The 16924-nt window shown below is 40.4% G+C and overlaps 1 protein-coding gene and 1 long non-coding RNA gene across 18 annotated transcripts in view; one reads left to right on the top strand and one right to left on the bottom strand.

Moving 5' to 3' along the window:
* Nucleotides 1–15061, bottom strand: part of kcnq5b (potassium voltage-gated channel, KQT-like subfamily, member 5b) — a 150613-nt gene extending 135552 nt beyond the window's left edge. For 8 of the 17 annotated variants that reach the window (XM_032527099.1, XM_032527047.1, XM_032527107.1 and 5 more), the window contains exon 1: nt 14409–15060. In XM_032527099.1, the coding sequence (XP_032382990.1) occupies nt 14409–14752 (344 nt within the window). In that variant the 5' untranslated portion in view covers nt 14753–15060. Of the gene's footprint in view, nt 1–14408 lie in introns of all 17 variants that reach the window. The other 9 variants (XM_032527055.1, XM_032527091.1, XM_032527040.1 and 6 more) reach the window with 4 other exon arrangements.
* LOC116696683 (uncharacterized) overlaps nt 9177–16924 on the top strand; it is a 15452-nt gene continuing 7704 nt past the window's right edge. Inside the window, exon 1 of the long non-coding RNA XR_004333804.1 lies at nt 9177–9186. This is a non-coding gene — a long non-coding RNA (uncharacterized LOC116696683). The remainder of the gene's footprint in view (nt 9187–16924) is intronic.

Genomic DNA, 16924 nt, shown 5'->3' with positions numbered 1-16924 from the left:
AGAGTGTAAATTGTAATTTCCCCATTGGGGACTAATAAACAAAAAAAAATAAAAAATTTAATCATTGTCTTAAGTAATCGCCGTTTCTTTGTTTAACCGCAGTTAATTGCTTACATTAGCTAAGCCCTTAAGGGGTATGACTGCTGATGGTAATTGTCAATTTTCATTTAAGAAACAAATTCAGTGTTTTATCATAATAAAGAGGCGTGGTTTGCTTCCTATGCTGTGCACTTCACATGACAGTGACAGAACCAAAAAGATGTATCCTAGGATCCTAGAACTTTTTGTTCAAAAAAAAAAATATACTAAAATGAATGTTTTTAAATTAACCCAAAAGAGACAACTATGTTGCTAAATGAAATTATTTGGAATTAGTACTAGGAAGCTGTACTCTCAGGTTTACAGAATGCACTTGTGAGCCCACATGATCAATCAATCAATCAAATGTACATGCTGCTTGAAATCATATAAAATCCAATTCCAGTGAAATGCAATCCTGTCAGTTCTTACAATTTATGTATTAAAAACAGTAAGCACACATACAAAGAGGAAATTCTGTTGCCACACAGAGGAGAAGCCAGCTCTAACGGCCATTTGCAGTTAAACCTCCTAGTGAGCAACAGCTTCAGCTTTCTAGAAGAACTGCTGTGATGCAACAGGAAAGAGGAAGCAGTGACAGCATCACGAGACAGACAGAAACCAGAACACGGTGCAACTCTCTTTACCTCCCACTTTTCTCTGTTTTCACTTTTTTCACTGTGTGCCAGTCAATGGTGGAATGTTACTAAGTACATTTACTCAAGTACTGTACTCAAGAACAAATGTTGAGGAACTTGTAGTTTACTTGAGTCTTTTCTTTTTTACTACTTTGCTACTTTTCAGAGAGAAATATTGTACTTTTTACTTCACTACATTGATCTGATAGCTTTAGCTACTAGTTACTTTACACAGTAAGATATTTGCACACAAACCACAAGTAGTTTATAATATACGTATTCAATTATAAACTCAACCCCCCCACAATATAATGGCCTATAAGTCCAACTGACATGATTAGAGGATTAAACACACAACTGTTTGGATCGGTTTCAGTTTCTAAAATGTGAGGACTTTTCAGCATGGAGTACTTTTCCTTTTAATATTTTAAGTACATGTTCCTGATGATAAGGATCTGTGTACCTGTTCCACCAGTGGCCTCATTTTTTTTAAAGATTTCTTTACTTAAGAAAGGGACCACACACAACTGTTTGGATCGGTTTCAGTTTCTAAAATGTGAGGACTTTTCAGCATGGAGTACTTTTCCTGTTAATATTTTAAGTACATTTTCCTGATGATAAGGATCTGTATACCTGTTCCACCAGTGGCCTCATTTTCTCTTTAAGATTTCTTTACTTAAGAAAGGGACCACACACATCAATCAACATGAGCACAGTCCAACAAGTAAATCTGCCAGATTTAGCCACGCAGGCTATTCATCTGCAGTACCTAGCAGGTCGATCGCCTAAAATATTAGATAAGCTACAACAATACAACACATACAACGAGAACACATCAGCATTGACAAGTAAAATGACACAACCACTATTCCAGATCATGACAGCTGGCAGGTTAATGTCATGAGAAAAACATAACACAAGTAGCATGTACAGTAGACACTAGGGCTGAATAATATAAGGACAATATAACAAAAACTAAGGACATTTGTATTTGGTAGATTATTTCTCTGTGATATCAATGCTCGTTGGCAATAAATCTTATAGTGTAGCCAGTAGCCTGTGTAGTTCCCTTTGAAATGGTGCCACATTTGTAAGGAACATGCATTTGTGAGATGAGCAGCAGAGCTGAGTATGTGGGTTGCGCCCATGAACAATTTGCCAAATTGTTTCTGTCAATGCCTTTTCTTTGCTGTTGCTGTTGACTCTTGTTTGGAGCTTCTGCTACAAACAAAGACAAATATCCTTACTTCTTCTGCTAAGTTTAGGTGAGATTATTTTAATTATTATTTTTACATGATGTTTGTATCATTATTCTCATAATAAAATTAAATGATTATAGTGTGATAGTTTATTTTTTTACTTTAGTTTTTAGGATAGGATGTGTTGGCTGGTACGTCTCTGCAGCACAACAATACTTCATTCTGAATGGTTTGACATATTGAGATTTGGATATTGCACTAAAGTCTATATTGCATTTTTGATCAAATTTGCAGTTAATTGTGCAGCCTTAATAAACACACATTAAACAACGCATCATCAACACCAAACACTAGGGATGGGAATCACCAGGCCCCCCCCCCAATACGATATCATCACGATACTCATGCCACGATACAATATTATTGCGATTTTAAACATATTGCAATATGCTGTGATATATTGCAGTTTATAAACTTTTTTCCATATTCAATTTTTTCCTGAATTTCAAATGACAACATCTGTTTAATCTGAAAAGATTTTTGTTTGTTATATCACTTCAATTTTTTTGCTGCAAAATGGGATTGTCAAACAGACAAACGGGGGGAGTTGGGATCAGCAGCGCTGCTACCCAGCTGCAGTGTTGCCCCTGTGGGTAAGACAGAGAGGTCAGACAACCTTTAGCCTGTCACCAACCATGCTGCAGCGTTACCGGGCTCGTGCCAAGCAAGCAAATGTGCCCGGAGCATGTCCGGGCACATTAAACTATATAAGTAATACACATGAAAACAAGTCACATCCTGCATCCAAAGTCCGCTCCTTCATCCTGGAGAGTAATGCAAATCCCAGAAGGTTATAAAAAAATAAAAAAAAATAAAAAAAATCACACACTATTCAATTAAAAGACCTATATTAGGTATTAGATTTAGGTCAGTGGGGGGGTGTTCAGGGTTAGCTGTGTTGTTCCCACAGACCCATGAACACTGAACTGGTTGCTGCATGCCTAAATATAGTGTGTTAGCAGTGGCTAGGGAATGGCTTGTATCAGCCATGACTAGCTGCCGGCCACGGTGGCACGGCAGTGACAGCGTGGCCGGTAGGGCCGACACCGCCAGTGGTTGACAGAAACGCACAGGCAGGAGCACCTCGCTCTGATTTATTTTGGTTTGATTGAAACCCACCCAAGATGTCTTTTTTCCCCAGTCTTGAGCTCGCTCAAGGTGGCAGCATCAATTGCTATGGCAACAAGAAAAGGGCTCAACATTTCCCTTTGGGATTTCTCTTAGGAGGCTGGCTGGCTGTGTGTGGGTGTGAGTACCTCAACAGTCGTCAGATAAACCCAGTTATTTAGGCCTCAATCTGCCTGCATAACACTCCATATCACATGAACTATTACACTCACATCTCCAAATTAGTCAGGCAGCCTGCCTCCCTCTGTTTCGCTCCCCCCAGGGCAAGCATCTGCCAGCATATTTGTGATTAAAGCTTAGACGAAGGAACTGAGGAACGACCTAAACTACAATAGAAATAGGCGAAGAAGAGGGGACAGAGAGACGGAGAGGTAGGGCGATGTGGTAGACAGACAGGGGTGTGCTATCAACAATGTTGCAACTTCGTCCCCGAATGACATCAAGTCTATAGGTGGGAAAACACCCTAACACATGTCCAAACACATAATAACTTCATAAAGCATCACATAGGCCTGGAACAATTATTACATAATTGTCTAATTGTCAATTTTATTACATAATCAGTTTTTTTGTTTAACCGCAATTATTGCTAACATTAGCTAAGGTCTAAAGCCGTATGACTGGTAATTGTAGATTTTAGATACAGTGGCTTGAGAAAGTTTACACACCCAGGCTAAAGTTGATTACAAAGAGGAATGAAAAAAAATCTTTTGGAGGTTGATCTTAATGCCTTAATTAAAAAAACAAATAGGAGAATTCAACCTTTTAAAAGACACCAATTTTCTTTGTGAATGAATAATGTATTGTAACTAAATAAATGATCTTCCTTAAAATACAGGGGCCATAAGTATACACCCCTATGTTAAATTTCCATAAAATCAGGCACATTTTAATTTTTAAAGGCCAGATATTTCATGGATCCAGGATACTATGCAGCCTGATAAAGTTCCCTTGGCCTTTGGAATTAACCCCACATCATCACATACCCTTCACCTTACCTAGAGACTGGCATGGTGTTTTTTCAGTTAGCTTAACATCTGGTTTGATTTGCACTGAGAGATGATCGTATGGAAAGTTCCCCATGCCTATCTCTATGTATGGTGAAGGGTATGTGATGATGGGGTGGGGGGGTGGGGGGGATATTTTAATTCCAAAGGCCAAGGGAACTTTATCAGGAAGCATAGTATCCTGATCCATGAAATAACTGGCCTTTCAAAATAAAAAATGTGCCTGCCTCTATGGGAATTTAACATAGTGGGGTGTTTACAGAAGGCCCCCTGTATTTTAAGTAAAAACATTTATTTATTTACAATATATTAATCATTCACAAAGAAAATTGGTGTCCTTAAAAGGTTGGATTTTCCTTTTTTTTAAATTAAGGCATTAAGATCAATTTCCAACGATGTTTTTTTATTCTTCTTTTTATTCTAGTTTAGCATGGGTGTGTAAACTTTTTCAAGCCACTGTATGCCAAATTGTAATTATATAAGTGATTATTGGTCGTGATATATTTCTCTATTATTATTTCAGTTGCTAGTTGTTGGCAATTGACCCTATATACCTTCATAGCTACAAAATGATAAGGCGTGGATACAGTTAGAAAATTTGCATTATGAATAAAGCGGTATGGTTTACTTCATAGGCTATGTTTCTGTGTTATTACATTATCTGGGTCACATGACATAACCAAAAGCTGCATCCTGCGATTCATTCAACTTACATTTGTTTATAAAAGTAACAAGTAAACTATTTATTTTTTCTGACTGAAAGAGACCATTATATTCACAATTATTTCTGAGACAATTAATTGTACAACAACATTTGGAGATGTTACAGCTCTTGCATCACATAAGCACTATTTAATGCATACGCTATTATTTACACTAAAAATACACACACATTCTGTCCTTCCTTCCCCTCGTCTCGTCCAGCTGCCTGTCTGGCCTGTCACAGACACAATTCACACCACAAAGGCGTATGCAACGGCGACAACCATCTCGACACAACTTCTGCTCCTCGCCCTTTCATGGACAGTGTCAGGCACCACCATCTGTACCAAGACATCCCGCCTCTGCTTTCCGTCTTCACTGCGTGGATCAAACCAGCCGCCTTCTCTTTGACATTGAAGTAAACGGTCTCTGTTTACAAGAAGCTTCTCTTTCCATTGAGTAACACTCTCGAAAAGGTGACAGAGGACCAGACGCAAAATTCCCTTCATGTCTCACACAGGTTATCTATCTATCTATCTATCTATCTATCTATCTATCTATCTATTACTGAGGCTGCTAACTTAAATGTGCAATGCCTAATCTGTTATTTGTTATGTGCACTCTCTATCATCAGCTGCTGGGACATTTCATGTCTTGCTCTTTTTTGCTGCCTTTTTAAAAATGTAAATCATTTTTGAATTTTTTGTGCATTTTTTGTGTTTTTTGTGATTGTTGTTGTGTTTTTGAATACTCGTGGAACACCAACGGCATTTCAGTGTAATACTGTCGGACAGAGCTGCAACTACAATAACACCTCTTATGGCAGTCCTCTCTCCATACGTGCACACTATAGAAGCTCTCCATAAATTGCTACGTTTTTATATAATAGAACTTAAACTGGATCATTAGCTTTCTTTATGCTTAATTTTGTGTTCTTGGTTCACCTCACTGATTCTGAATATTGTCTTTCATGGGATCCTATTTGAACAGCATACAAAATCAAAGGCTTTATAGTGGTAAAGCGCTGTCACATTTCTTTTGTGTTGCTTTTTTAATGTATATTCCAAAAAATAATGTATATTTAATGTAAATTTCCAATAAAAAGATGAAATTGGTTTTCAGTTGATAATAACTGAGATGGACCTACTCCCACAGACATTGCTGTTTCAGAACAAGCCTTTAACAGAATCAGAAACATTAAAATAACCAAGATGTTGTTTAGTGTTATCTCTTATGACCAAGTCTTTTAAAAGCATTACGATTTTAGAATTGGGGAAAGTTTATGCAACATGGTCCCATATTTTACGTACCACAATTTATTGGCAAGAACGGCATACAAATTCTAAGGGAGTCCCTATTCTATTTATTTTTCATCTTTCTCCTGCTATGTTCATCTATTTGTCTTAGTTTTAACATTTCCTCTATTTATTTATTTTCTTACTCATCTTTATATTTGTGTCTTTCTTTGTCTTTACTGTCAATCTCTTTCCTACGTGATTTGGAGCTGACAACAAGGCTAGTACCATTGTAGGAACCGAGTTACCAGTATAATATCCTTATAATATCCTTAGATAAATATGCACCCATATTACAGTGTACACCAGTAGTTTACTTCAAAATGTAGCAAAAGTGCTAAACTAAGACGCTAATAAAAAATAAAAAGATCAGTGAGGTGATATGGATGCTGGATGGGAGTGTATCATCAAGGGAGTCTATATCTACATGAGGGAAAATCCAGAAAACCTTGTGGTGTGTGTTGTGTTCTTACTACACCCTTTTTGATCTCCTGATTGATCACTTGGGCTGAAATGATTCATTTATTAATAGAAAATGTATCAAGTAAATTCAAAAGACTTTTTCTTTTCAGTGTACCAAATCACAGCGAAGTATTGCATGGTTCAAAAAAGACTGGGACCATTAAGCAGTCTCCAAAGTGGTATCAATATCAATCAAAATTAATGATCCCATCCCTAGATTTAAGCCCTCTCCACCCAAAATCGCTCAATGCTCCGCTCCAAGAAAAAAAAAAAGAAACGCTGCGTTGAATTCATCAGATGAACTGCAGCCGGCGTTCCTACATGCCGCCAGGGTCCAGAGTTCCAGTAGTGAAACGTCCGCTGGACAGCATCTGCACGTACTGCCTGCACAGAGACCAACTCCGGCTTCCAACTCAAATTGTGAGCAGTAGCCTACCGGAGGGGAATTAGAAAGCAAGCAACGGTGCGGGAGATAAGGGCGAACCTTTCAAAAAATCTGCTCTGCCCTGCATCCAAAATCCCCCCGCTTGTGTTCCCCACTCAGTCGCTTCCACTCTGCTCACATGCTCTGCAGTGGGTGAATCAGAAGACAGCAGGTACATGGAAGGGCGTAACTTTGGGTTCAACATTGCTGGGGTTAACATCTCCACTCGCTGTATCTTGCCAGGCTGCTTCTTTCATCATTTGGGGAACAATAGGAAACCTAGGAAATTTGTAGCATATCAAACACTTCATTTCCTGCATTCTGGTGAATTTGTCTGCAACAATTTGTGCCTGTTCTGCATCAATTTATGGTGCAAATGTCTCTATTTATGTACTGTAAATATTATTAGTATTAATTACTTATTCTCCTGTATTGTTTAAAACTCTGCATTTTCAAAACATCACACATGCTTCTGGATGTTTTTGAAACAGTTCATACTTTGTGTAGCTCATTATGATAAGATATTTGGGTTGTTTGCACTAGCCAGTTCTGACTATTGGTGGGGTTGTAACCCCCCCCCACCACGCCTTTTAAATGGCGCCTACATGTGTATATGTACGCCAGCATCTACACAGAAGGCTTTCTGAGTTCAGCGCTGAGAGTAATTCCGCACCAGAGGACTTAAGCCTCTCAAAGAAATACTGTAGTGGCAGAATCTCAATGACTATAAACGACAGCTTATAAAATATAAGATGTAATGGTGCTGGGGTTCCAAGCAGCGTGTGATTAGTCGTTCAGATGTCTTCTCACATTTTATTGTGTCTGTTGGCTTCAAATACCCAACAATGCCAAACAAACACAGCTTTCAGGATGAGCCAGCATCCTTTACTGCAGCCTATAAATCCAAGTATTCCTCACAATAAAGCGACTGATAGTTATTTAACAAGTGAGAGCAGCGAGTTCACGTCACCACTCGGTGGTGTGGTGTGGTGGTGGTGGTGGTGGTGGTGGTGCCCCCCCCCCGGCATGCCAGTTCCAAAACCTGAGGTGGAGGAACACTGTATCCTTTTCCCCCACGCTTTTCCCTGCCCCCGAACAAACTTGCAAGGATAAAAGCTTGTTAATCCAGAGGTGAGATGAATGGCAGCACTGTGTGTGTGTGTGTGTGTGTGTGTGTGTGTGTGTGTGTGTGTGTGTGTGTGTGTGTGTGTGGGTGTGTGTGTGTGCAGGAAGGAGGGCAGGCTGGGACCACAGACGCAACTCAACCCAGCACAAAGACTAGCTCAGTGCTGCTGCTGTCACACACGGGGAAAGGATAAAAATATACATGTATGCCATGCATACTATTTAAGCCTTACAGTATACAGGAAAAATCAACAGCAGAGAAGTGAGACAGATATTTTTTTTAGCTAGCAGTAGAGCTGCAAAGATTAACCGATTAGTAGTCAACTAATAAATGAATCGCCAGCTATTTTGAAAATGGATTAATCAGTATGGGTCATCTCACCGACCCCCAGCTTCTTAACTGGGAATATGTTCTAGTTTCTCCTCTCCTCTGTGACAGTAAGCTGAAAATCTTTGAGTTGTGGACAAAACAAGACATTTGAGGACGTCCTCTTGGGCTTTGGGAAACACTGAGCCACACTTTTCACCATTTTCTGACATTTTATAGACCAAACCACTACTAGATTAATCAACACAGCAAATAATTAAAATTTAGTTGCAGCCCTAGCTAGCAGTACCCAGTATTGAAATTACAGTGACAAACAGGATTAATAAATAGTTATTCTTCTTAAACGCTTACGTTGCCTTTTGTCAGAGTATCCGAGTGACTGCACCACTGGCTTTTATTTTGAAAATGTATATATAATTATACAGCTAACAACCATGACAAAGTCAACCCTGGTGAGGTCAAGCAGCCCTGTTTTTTTTTAACATAATTGTCTAATTTTCAATTTTTTTAAGGTCCTAAGAGTTGCAACTGTTGATAGAAATTGTTGATTTTGTCTAGCTGTGCCAAATTGTAATTATATATGTGATTATATATGTGGTCAGAATGGTGAGCTAAAGCTAAGCTAGTTGATGGCACTTGACCCTAAACACGTTCTTAAAAAAACTGACAAGGGGGCGTACAGTTACACAAGTTATATAATAATAAAGGGCCCAGGTTTACTTCATAGGCTGTGCACCTGTGTTACGTCATTATCTGGGTCACATGACAGTGATAGAACCAAAAGATGTATCCTGGGATTCATTTGTTTAAAAAAGTAAGAAACAAAAAAAATTGTAAAGCAACATTTGGAATTGTTACAGCTCTAGTTGTTAGTTCTTTGTGTTACAATGTAACACACACACAATGTCACCTGGAGGCATGTGTGTTAGAGAGTGGAACAAGTTGAAGGTGAAATAGCACTTTGAGCAACAAAGGCAATGTGATCTGCTGTGTGGGCATGTCACGCAGAGGATAACTGGATGCTGCGAGGGCGGGATCCTGAGCCCATTTGCTCCTCTGACCTGCTCCTATGTGTCGGCTCAGACGAGGCTGATAAGGAAAGGACTTTTTTATTTTTATTTATTCCCTCCTGAAAGCAGTGGTTGGTCAAGTTGAACTTGTGTGACTTATCCAAATCCATTCAGCTGTTCAGGCAGAACAATATCAGCATCAATCCTACTGATCCTCATGGCACTTGCACACACACATCATACAAACGCAGGAGAGACGAACGACCATAGTGCTTTTTAAAACCACATAAAGCACATGTGTCAAACTAAAGGCCCGCGGGCCAAATTCGGCCCCTCGCAGATTTTGATCTGGCCCGCATGTACATTTAGTTTCAATTTAGGTTCACAATAAATTAAGTCCCACCTAGTTTTTGTAGCTTTTTCAATGTTTTGTCACTTTTTTCTTTGATGGCTAAGTTACTTTTTGCTGACTTTTTGGGGTCTGATTCTTACTTGTAATCTACAGACTAATCTATACAGCAGAGACACATGCAGGTTTCTTTTTTACTATGTGACAACTCCTTCATTGTAATCCTTGTTGTTACCCTGGTGATACAAGGTAGAGGGTTGTTTTGCAGCTGGCCCATGGAAAGCAAACACATCGTAGTTCTAATGTATGCAAGAAATGTAGAGGTACTAAACTGTGACGTGCTAGGTTGTGTAACAACAAATCCATGCTTACGTGATTTTTCAAAGAATGTTTTATTATCATGATTGCAAATATCCTGCTTACACACTGACAAGATCATTTAAGATACAGTTGGCAATTTATGAACTGAATTTTTTAGTTTGTCACTTCCTTTGGCTGCCAAAAAGTAATTAGTGAGCACTACATTTACAAAAGTCTAGTATCACTGTTGTGTTGTCTTCCTGTCGTCTATACACTTGTCTCCCAAAAAAAGGATAACTTTTTATCCCCTTTTTAGATGTTTTTGTTGCTTTTATTATTATTTATTTAATTTTGCTGCCTTTTTATTTTACTGCCACCAGAAGGCTATGTACCACTATAACTAGTTAAAAAATCTGAAATTCTGAATTATTTTGATTTGTACTTAAGATCAGAGGAACATATGTTGAGTGGATATACACAGACACGGACGGTAAAAAACCTTGAACAACGGCTCAAATTTGTCCCGAGGACAACATGAGGGTCAAAAAAACATTGCTACATATGCTTCAGAGTTTTCCCATAGCGCTAAATGTGAACCACAACTTGCTTTATAATCAGCTGGACATGGATATCATCTTATTCTGTAGCTAAAAAAAAAACGTGACAGCGAGGCTCTCAGCTGCAACAACTGTCATATCAGCCGACCAGTGCAACATTCAAGGCCACTGACCATCACAGAGACATTCTTCCCAGTAGAGAGAGAACGCAAAGGCCCGAGTAGGAGTTTAGTACCTTGATTTGTCCAGTTCCAGCTCACTGCCTCAGGGATGAAACAAAACGTTCATGGGTGCTCATGCGAAGATGAAAGTGCAAGTCCAAGGACCCGCGTGGGCGTGAGTCAATGCTTTCATAAGATATGTAAATTAGCATTTTTAACTTAACCTTTTAGCAAAAGTGTAGACCAAAGTGGAAATCCAATGATGTCTCACTGAAGTTACAGCCCTAATAAAAAAGGATAAGGAAAAGTCCTCATTGAACTGGATGACCCCCATGGTGGTCATTGACATCATTACAAAACCTCTATGACCACCAAGTGTGGACAGGCCTCATAAAGAACAGGGACTGAATTGATGTCTGAGACACTTTCACACCACAACAAATGTAATCCTCCTCTGTAAGGAATTAGGACACTACAGATAGAGAGGAGAGACTATCTTTTATCTTTAACAGCAGTCCGACATTGTGTAAAAAGTTCATTTAAAGCACAGATCTACAACAGGGGGGTCCTCAGTGTAAGCGCAAGGGGGCCAAAAATATGTGAAAAATATATTTTATATAAGTTTCTTGTTTCAAAAATTAAAAAAAGTCTAAAAATATGTATTAATATGAATGCAAAATTTCAATACCAAAGATAAATTGGCCTATTGGTGGAAAAAAAATGATTTCCACATTGAAGCTAAGCTTAACTGTGGTAGTAGTATAGTTAAGCTTGAGGAGTCACTGTTCCTTCCAGATGGATGTTTAACATTAAAACACGATACATAAATAATACCCATTTATTTTCATCCATTATGCCAGTTTAAAATGCAACTCAACTGTATACAGTATATGCGGTAGGGGGTCCCTACTCTTTCAGCTTAGAGGGTCCCTGGTCTAAAAAACGTTGAATACCCCTGATTTAAAGGATAGCCTTATTTACAATAATTGTCATTCCAGATGTAGGCTACAACAACTCTAGATAATAATATATTTCCGATGATGCACAGCAGTTAAGATAAAGGGATGCTTCTCAGGTAGGAATCCTGGATGTAAATCAAACTCCACTTAGGCAAATGCTGGACCATGATTGGCCAGAAATACCAGCTCCTCTAATTTAGTTGAAGGAATTAATCAAATTTAGGATGTCCAGATGTCCAGCTAAGGCCCGGTCACACAGTCCAGCATTTAAAAGGGCGACATTTTGTTGTGAAAGCAATTGGAAACCATTGCAATCGGTGCATTCACTAGCAGTGGGGAAGTACATCTGTCCATTCCTATGTGTGGAATCCAACTTTGACATTTAGATTAGCACGATTGACCAAAAGCAAACCATCTTTACAGTGCTGACCTCAGAGGTAACAAGGAGCCAGAGAGTCTGATGGAGGGTGCTGTCGTAGCCTAGCTGTGTTCTGCCATACACTTCTATGTAACGCCAACCCTTGTCTGTTAACTTCTCCATTAAAGAGACACAATTTGAAGAAAGTCAGACAGTCAGTGGCACAGATATTTCTTTTGAATCAAGTGAATAAACTTAGTGTCCAATTAGCTAGCAGCCTTAGTGCTGTATTTTTCAACATGGAAGCTATGCATTGGTGTCTAAGTGACTAATGTGGACAAAAAGCTTTGAAATTGGTCCAGCATAAAGAGAGGAAGCTGTGATTTGATGCAAACCGCGCTGCAATATAATCCTATAGGGCAAAAGTGCATCGCAATTTCCTACCACCACTACTACTACTGCACCAATTTCAAAAATTGTTGATTCCATCAGTCAATTAGACAGAAAAACATAGGAAAATATGGTTGAGTTTGAACAGCCTAAGTTACCATTCAAGTACCTTTTAATAAAAAGATAAACATTCCTAAGAATAAAATGCCAGAGGGAGTAAACAGTGCAGGGCAAATACAAAAAATTCTCAGAAGAGCACTAGCATGTGCTTAGCAGTGTGTTTGACCATTAGCTTACTGCCCTAGGTAGTTCACAGAGTAGCACCGTGAGTAGTCCTTACATCGCCAAGCTTCTAGCACTTACTATTCCACTACTAATTTGGCTTTGCCACTGACTGGGCCTATAGTCTGAAACTTCCCCTGAAAAGCAGAATGCCTTTAAACAGTGGTAACAGATTACAGATTTACAAAACAAAAATCCAATTTCAAAAGTGTCTTCACTTAAGATCAACAAACAGATGACAAGTAGGGGCGGCTGTGGCTCAGTGGTAGAGTGGTTGCCTGTCAATCGGAAGGTTGGTGGTTCAATCCCTGGTCCTGCAGTCCCACGTCGAAGGGTCCTTGGGCAAGACACTGAACCCCGAGTTACCCCCGGTGCTGCGCATTGGAGTGTGAATGTGTGTGTGTGTGTGTGTGTTTATCTGATGAGCAGGTGGCACCTTGTACGGCAGCCGCGGCCACAGTGTATGAATGTGTGTGAATGGTGAATGTTTCCTGTATGATGTAAAAGCGCTTTGAGTAGTCGTTAAGACTAGAAAAGCGCTATATAAATACAGCGCATTTACAAGTATCCAGCACATAAACTGTTCCTGTTGTCCTGGGCACAATTTGTATTACAAGCTGCCCTAAGGATACTTTCAAAATAAAAGTATGCTACCAAAGAGCTGCTTGGTTTAAGTGTAAAGGCTCAAACAGCTCCTCACAAACCCTCCTCTTTTTATGACCACTCCTCCTGGTGCGAACACACACACACACCAAAAAAGATGGTTCTCTAGAGTCCGCATGTGTCTCAACTTCCTTCCTCTAAGAGATTGTCATGATGCCACAATAAATCAAGAGAAATCAACTGCAGCTGGTTGGCAAGCCAAGAATGATGAAGAGCAGGCAGGAAAGCTAAAGATGTTCCTGGTTCTTGACCTTTAGGTGACAACAGACCCTGAGTTATTGTTTTTAACAGTGAAGCTGTGCAACCTACCTCACCACTGAGGGCCTCATAAATGCAGAAGTCAATAAAAAAAACACCAGTCTTGGATGGTTACTAGTAGCCTACATATTCGTAGTGAAACTGTAACCCCAGGAGTTGATCATGTTCAACCTTAAATTTAAGCTCCACTGCAAAACAAAGACTCCTGCACAGTTATCAGAAAAAATACGGTATAGAGACTACGGTTTTCTTTGTATCATAAACAAGTACATGATTTATTGAGTTCATTCAAACAAGAGGGGGTTTTATTTGTAAGTTTTACCTCGGGTAAAGGGGCGCTGATCCTGTGATAGGCATATGCATTTATATATATATATATATATATATATATATATATATATATATATATATATATATATATACACACTTTTTTTTTTTTTTTTTTTTTTGATGAGCTCTGCCTTCATGTTTTATCACGTGTCACATGCCAACCGGCCGTCACATACAGAGTGGCAAAGTGATGGGTTGAATACAAGTACTAGATAAGATTCAAGCATTGCATGGCGTATTGGTGTCCTTTTCTAGTGTTTGTGTGTGCAACGTGTTCTGGAACGACATCAACAGGTGTGCAGAGAGCTTCGCAGCTACATGCAAATGATGAAAAATAAAACTTACACAAAGGCATGGTAGATGAACGCCCAGGTTCTCGGTCTCTCCAGCACGTTGTAAAGGTAGTTTTGGAGGCGCCGGTAGCGCACGTTTCTCCGGCCGCTGTGCGCGCTGTATATGAGCGGCTTCCCCAGCAGGCTTAGCCGGGCTCCCTGCTTCCCTCTCAGGCTCTCGGAGCCTCCGGCAGCACCTGCTGCGGTGGAGGCTGACAGCAAACCGTCTCCCGCGTTGTTCATCATCCTCCGTCCGGACTCCACATCTTTCAAGCCGTAGCCTTCGCTAAGGTGCTCCGGCGACGTCCTCATCCAGAGCCCGGTACCGCTTTCGTCTCCGCTGTGGTTCCGGGGCATGGCATCACCAAAGCGGGCATGAAGTGCGCCTAAGTCTTTTCAAGCATGCGTGTCTTGTGCTGGGAGCAACGTGGCCTGGACGAACAAAACACTACACGCGAGAGACGCAGTCTAACAGGCGCTGTGAGTGGAACCGTTGCCAGAGCCAGGCACACTGTTTACCGTCACACTTTGACCGCCCCTCTTTCCTCATGCATCAACCTCGTCGCGAGCCACTTAGGCTTCACCACCGCCGCCGCGCGTAAAGGCATCCACGCGCCTTTCCCGTGCACGATGCGGTCCAATGTGACAATATAACAACGATATACAGTGTGTGTCCGCTGGAGCTAAGGGGGGAAAGATATTTTTGGCATTCAATTTTCTTCCCAGGGTGCTTTGTTACCGCCTGTTGCTTCAACACACGCTGCGCGTGCACGGCAGATGCTCATGTGCTGCTGGCCGAGCCCGCGAGTGACTTTACCTCGAGACCTCGTGTCACAGTGATAGCTTCCTTGTTTTATTAGGTGGCGGTGCGGCAAGGTAAGGTGGGAGAAATGCAAATGAGCAACAGTCGCCCCTTGTGTAATGTCATTTCCTGAAAAAGTTTCTAAATTACACCACGTCTTTGAAAAGCCTATCAGGTAACATATGGACTCTGGTGAATTTTCCACTTAGTCGGCTGGAAAAGTAACCACACCGAGGACGGCTCACTGCACATCTGCAGAAAATATTATGCTGAAACCAAATGACCCCCTTTTTTTTTTTAAATGCAGTAATATGTGTTTGGTCAATGTGGTTTCAGCAAACGTGCTTATGTTTATTTGCACAACAAAAGCTTGGGGTCAATCTTTCAGGACTGGTCTGTCACCTGCTGTCCCTGAAAGCAAGATAGACAGACAGACTGACAGACTGACTGACATATAGATGGGCGTTATAATGTTGCGAAATTCATTCTCTACATTTAACCCATCCCTCAAGGGAGCAGTGGGCAGCCTTTTACAGCGCTTGGGGACCAACTCCAGATCTGAGCCAGAGACTTGATCAAGGGCACTGACTGGAGAATTTAGTACATGTTTTTTTGATGGTGGGGGAAACTAGAGCACCCGGAGGAAAAATGGGTAGAACATACAAATTCCACACAGAAAGGCCCGGAACGACCACGATTCTAACCGCGAACCTTCTTGCTGCGAGGCCACAGTGCTAAAGTACGGCTCGCTGCAGCCCGCGGGAAAGCTGTGCTTGACATCAAGCCCCGCCCACATCCAAGTCAGCCATTTTTTTTTTTGCTTGGCACTCCCTATACCCTCAAACACCATTCTACTTTTTAGGGCTTAAGTAAATGAACTATGGCTCGTTTTCCGTTTGAACACATTGTCTTTAAAATGACCCATTTTTCAAATTTGGGTATTGTTTCAAAATCAAATCAAAAAAAAAGTACACAGGCCCAGATACAGTAACTAAATGAAAACGTCACTGTTGTTGCATGAAATGTCTGTCTGTCATCAGTTTATAACATCTAATGTGAAACATGAGGCTATATCAGTTTCGCTACCGGGCTGTCTTGGTCTGTTTGTGCGTATAAGGGATTGACGTTAAAAAAAAAAAAAAAAATGGCTGACTTGGATATGGGCAGGGCTTGATGTCAAACTCTGCCCTGTAATCCCAAACTGAGTAATTGCTCTGTTACAGCCAAGGGGTAAAAAATCTCTTCAGAACGAGTAGCTCCTATTGCGCCATTTTGATGCTAACAAGCCACACCCGCCGTTAGCATCCAATTGACCGCCATTCATTTGGACGTCACTTTGACAGTGATTAATATTACGTCTGAAGCGTTTTAAGACTCTATTTGTCCGTTGTTTATTTCTAAAGAAACACGACAATGTATAAAAGGCTCCATTACCTGGTAGCTCACGTTATGGCTCTGTAGAAGACGTTTTTATAAAAATAGGCTACCGATTGTGTCATAACCACGTGACTTGCTGTTGCATGGTAGAGGAATTACTGTAGAGTACAGGATAAGATCGCAGGCAGGTTTAATTACAAATGTTAAATGTTAGCATTTTAGTTAGCGGTAATTAGTCTGTGCCTATGTTATCTTCTAACATATACCTACGCTCTCCATCTCTGCTGATTGGGAATGATGATGAGATTTCTCGTGGAACAGCTACCAGAAGACTTACAACTTTCAGACAG

This window comes from Etheostoma spectabile, chromosome 2 (genome assembly GCF_008692095.1).
Source record: "Etheostoma spectabile isolate EspeVRDwgs_2016 chromosome 2, UIUC_Espe_1.0, whole genome shotgun sequence".
Lineage (NCBI taxonomy): Eukaryota > Metazoa > Chordata > Actinopteri > Perciformes > Percidae > Etheostoma > Etheostoma spectabile.
This window is presented reverse-complemented; position numbering and strand designations above follow the sequence as displayed.